The sequence below is a fragment of the Buceros rhinoceros genome, unplaced genomic scaffold (genome assembly GCF_000710305.1).
Source record: "Buceros rhinoceros silvestris isolate BGI_N320 unplaced genomic scaffold, ASM71030v1 scaffold18592, whole genome shotgun sequence".
NCBI classification, from domain to species: Eukaryota; Metazoa; Chordata; class Aves; order Bucerotiformes; family Bucerotidae; genus Buceros; species Buceros rhinoceros.
Window position 1 is genome coordinate 11,995 of NW_010399717.1, and position 4,865 is coordinate 16,859.

The 4,865-nt window shown below is 42.9% G+C and overlaps 1 protein-coding gene across 1 annotated transcript in view; it reads right to left on the reverse strand.

The window, feature by feature from the left end:
* Window positions 1–3,878: 3,878 nt before the first annotated feature.
* The window catches only part of LOC104489439 (cytochrome P450 3A29-like), a 10,984-nt gene continuing 9,997 nt past the window's right edge, over window positions 3,879–4,865 (reverse strand). The window contains exons 12-13 of the mRNA XM_010131604.1: window positions 4,182–4,344; window positions 3,879–3,962 (exon numbers count right to left, since the gene is read on the reverse strand). Of these exons, the coding sequence (XP_010129906.1) occupies window positions 3,879–3,962; window positions 4,182–4,344 (247 nt within the window). The remainder of the gene's footprint in view (window positions 3,963–4,181; window positions 4,345–4,865) is intronic.

Below are 4,865 nucleotides of genomic sequence, written 5' to 3' on the forward strand. Positions count from 1 at the left end.
AAAAGCTCTGAGGGGAGAATTAACTGTGTCATGAATGATATAAAGCTGCGTCAGTACCTATAAAGTGCCCAAGCAATACAAGAGAATTGAAGTAATGAATAGAAATGCTCAGTTAGAGCTTTTTCCATATTTTATGTTAATCATTAGGGTAGAGCTGAAATTAGCTTTAATTGATATTAAGGGTTGAAAAAATGAATCCTCTGGAGAATGAGTCTCTTTAACCTTTAATGATGCAGCAAATAAAATATCCTGTCAACATTTGTGCAGCAGTAAGGGTTTTCAAAATTCCACATCTGTATGGTGAGCCATTCGATATGCCTAATTCTCTCCATTACAGCTGACAGAGGTGATGTCAGTGCACAAATCTGGCTACAGGCTTTCCGCGTTTCCAAGCTATCTGTCATACCCTGGTAATTCCCTGTGCTGGCTGGTTACTTCTACCAGGGAGATGGAGAGAGGAAGGAGGGACTGTGAGAACTAAGTGAATTTTGCGTGCTGGCTCTTTCATTTGTGCACCTTCTGACTCGTAGGCTTCTGTTGCCGGAGCACCAATAGAGAGACTGCCTCAGCAGAGGGTAAGGCAAAAGGAGCTACGCTGCCTATTCTTCCTTTCAGGTGAAATATGCCTGAAAATGTTTCATTTTTCACTTTAAAGGCAAGGTGGAATTGCAAAAGACTTCAATACTTCAGGGACACTAGTTTAGTAATAGTCGGCCCATTCTTCTGTCTGTCAAGGCTCAGCCTGGTGTTGAAGCACCTAATAACTGACGTGGTGGAGCACAGGAAATATTCCCCTGCTATAAGCAGGAAACCTGTTTTTCATAATCCACTTGATCATTGCAATCAACGGGAAGTATTACATCATTTAGGCAAGTTACTGTATCTTTGATGGTTACTCTGCTGTAAGTTAACAGAGAAACGGAAAACAAATCTCCCCACTTTGTAACCACCTTTGTCTTTCATCAGGACGGACACATCATGGGGTATACCCCTCCTTTGGGAAGTTCTCAGCAAGCCTTTCTCTATTAAGGGAAATGTAATTTCTGCATTCTTAGAAAAGTTTTCCTTCCTCAGAAGGATCAGATTAATTTCTGCATACTTAGAAAAGTCTTAGAACACTTCCTCAGAAAAGCGATGCTGGTGTTTTGCCAGGGTGTGAGTCTGTTGCGGTTGCACAGTGATTTGACAATAATTCTCTGATTTTACAGTTGTAAAATCTTTGAGAAAAGCATATTTTTTTAAAAAATGCTGATTTAACATTTATTTTCTTCATTCTTTTTTCCTTACTTAGGGTTTGGGAGGATTTAGGGGGGAAGCGAAACCGGAGTGTCCCCAGAATTAACTTTGTACTGTGTTTGAAAGCTCTTTCCTCTGACGAAGACCCAGCTATCTTGGGCCAACACAACGTCCCAGGCCTGCCAAGGATGTGTTGAAACAGTTAAAGGAATCAGCGAAGTCTAGAAAATAAATAAGTTTTATGAGTGAAAATGTTTGAAAGCCAAGTTAGTTGGTTTAGACAGGAAACAGCCACACCAGCCATAAGGACCAGGGGACCCCTGGCCAAGGGACATCCATTTCTGAGGGATGGCCAGGGAAGGAATGGAAAGTTCTGGGAATGGCAGAGGCAGCCCTTAGAAGCAAAGTAATTTTATGGAGTTAAGACACAGAGGATCTAATTTTCTTCTAGAAGACTCATTACCATGATTTTGTTACACATTATTTATGGGCTGTTATGATAGTCCTGGCAGGTCATAATTGGCTGAAGCCGGAGAATTAGTCACATTTTTCACATTTGGAAGAATGATCTGTACGGTTACACTAATGACTTCATTCCCGGAGATGGCACGTGCTGGGCAGGCACTGCCTGTCTCGGGGTACGGCTGGATTAACTCTTTCTGGTTCTGAGCACCACGCAAAGGTGCTTGATTTTGTCCATGAGATAACAAAATGAGTTTTCTTTACTTCAAAGCAGCTCTTTGGCACTTCAGTGATTTGCTGCTTTCATGATGGCTTCTCTTTCCTTTCCCTTTTTTGAATCTGGAGTTGGTTTTGCCTAAAGCTATTTTTCTACTGGGAAAATATGGGTTTTTTTAATTAGTCTGTCCATGTAGGGCAATTGCACTGTCCCCATCAGAGCTGCTGCAGCACCACAGCAGTGAGACAGGCTGAGCTCTTCCACCAATAGGTTTTAACCCCCATGGTAAAAGATGAGCAACAGTTTAAACTGAGGAAGGGCCTTATTGGCAGCGTTCCTAACTATGCCTTGCTGTGTACTTAGCAAAACCCAAACAATTTTTCGCTGATGATGAATCAGAAGGGAGCACTATAATTGTTTTATCTGCCTTTTGGGACAGCACAAGCTGCTTGTTCTTGAATTAGAGCCTCGTGAATGTTGCTGTATCTTACTGAGAAATGGACAGCTTTGATTTCAGGATTTCCAGTGATCAGGAATCCACTGTGTTGTTGGCTGACCACTCCCAAACCCCTTAACTGCCATTGCTGTTAAAGAAGGAATATGAATTTTTGGATAATTTTGTACTATGTTGGATTGTAGCATTTGGGTCATGTTGCAGTTTTGTCTGTTAGACTAAAGAGAAAAAATGTGTTGCTGTGGAAAAAAATTATAGACAATGATTTGGAAAATACTGTCTTGGAGTGAAGGACGCCAGCAGAAAGTTAAGAGGTGATTTGATCTATTCTGCAGCTCTTCTGAAGAAACCTCTCCCATGTTGCTAGCATCCTTCTTGGTTTGTAGGTGTCAGGACCAGCACAGGTAAAACAATGTGTGAAATTCAGATCTGTGAAAAGCCCCTACCTGCTTTTTTATATTCCCTGTTTATATGGTCGGGGATGGCATAAGCCCATTGGGAAAAGCATCACGCCAATGGCAAGACCAGTGTGCCCAAGCCATAGACTGCTCTGGAGCAGTTCAAGGGCAAAGCAGCTCACAGCAGGCTAACGTCCCACCACGGGCGATGTATAAACCCCACCCATGGGAGACAAGGCTCAGCTACAAGCCATGGCCAGACAATTTCTCCAGGAGCGGTGCTGCCGTGCTGTCACCACCTCTGGCGAGCTGCTCCTGCTGCTCTCTGCAATCCGTCCTCTGTCACTACGGCGCAGAAAAGGGGTGGCCAGAGCTGAACTGAAAGCAACCTCTTAATTGATCTAAGAAGTGGGAGTGACACTGTTTGTAAAATGCTGTACAGATGGGAGGGTTTGATGGCATTAAATGAAGGATCAGATTCATTAAATTAAGTGGAAAGCAATGTACATGGATAATTTCAAGGGTTGAGGCTGAATACGGTTTTTAAATAGGAAGTGATCAGCCGCTATACACAACACAGAGCAGCTCTCAAACATTTTTAATGACAGTATTTGCACACACTTTAGTTTAATTAACACATGGCACGAGAGAGGTTTGGTAACTAGGATGTAGTCTCACACCAGTCATCTCAATTATAACACATGAAATTTCAGGCATCAATACACCGAGAAGAATGTCACCTGTCCCTGCCCAGCAAAGTCTGGTGATTTGAATTTCCCTCACACCTTGTTTCTCTTGGATGCAACAGTAATTCCTTCTTTCCAGGTGGAGAAGTCCCCTTAGAAGTGAGTGGATGATCAGCTTCTCATTTGGATTTATTTATTGTTTTCTGCAATCAAAATTAAGGGGACTGTGTATTATCACTGCCCAGTGATCCACGTTACATTTCTGACAGCTATGTTTATTAGTAAATATGTAGTAATTGCTTCCAGCATTAACTAGAGCTGCTCTTCGGTGTCTGTACATGTAAGAGAGGTTTCCTGATGTGTGATCTCTTTGTTAGCACAGCGCTCGTTAGATGCTGGAGAATTGCTGCAGACGCAGGTGAGTTTTACGGCTTAGTCCGGGGAACTAACTTCAGAATAATAGGTTTCTCTGGTCTTAATAATCCCTGTGAATTCAGCTTGAGAGGAATCTGCAACAGTGAGAGGAAAAACACACTTGGAGATAGGCAAATAAAACAAGTAGAGATTAAAGGAAAGAAACTTGGCCACAGTTTGACCATCACTTGATCTGTAGCACCTGAAAATGGACCTTTCCTGAAAGTGCCAAGCATCTGGTTTTAGCACCTGTGGTGAGAAACCAGGCACCTGGCTCTTTGCATGTGAGTTTCAAAATGAAATGTGCTCCTCACCTGAGTTTCTTTGCAGGTCTGGAAGGTGAAATGTTGCAATAGGATGGTGATGGCAACTTTCAGAGTGAGGAGAGCAAACCGCATCCCAATGCAGTTCCTAGGACCAGCTCCAAAGGGCAGATATGTATACGGGTCGATGGACTCTTTATTTTCCTTACTGAACCTGGATAACAACATGGTTGGGAAAAAGAAATGAAGGCAGCAAACCCCCAAAAGCTACATATCTGTGTTACTTAGCCAGAGATCTCTTGGTGTACCCTACAGAGATTTGGGGTTTTTTGCTAAGGTATCCCAGCATACCCCAGCAATTGAGTGCTGCGTCAGAGCCCTCATCCCGGATGGGGTGGGATCCCACTTGAGTGCTGGAATTTTATTCTGTCTGTCTGGACTAGCAGGTAGTTGAAAGCAAGGTGAAAATCTAGGCAATGTGCTTTCTCCAGGTGATGAATATTTCCTATTTGTTGTATATAGTGAGAGAGAAATCAGGAGTCATCTCGGTTAGGAGCCACCCTATGGCTTCAGTCTTGCTGGCAGTGAGAGGTAGATGCCAATTACAAAATAACCAGCTAGGAAAAAGTTATGTCTTGAAAACAAGGTGGGAAGGCAACTCTGGAAGGATCAACCCTGGTTTATTTGGTAGCAAAACCTGTGTGAAGGGAACAGGTCAAGCGGAGTTTATGACGA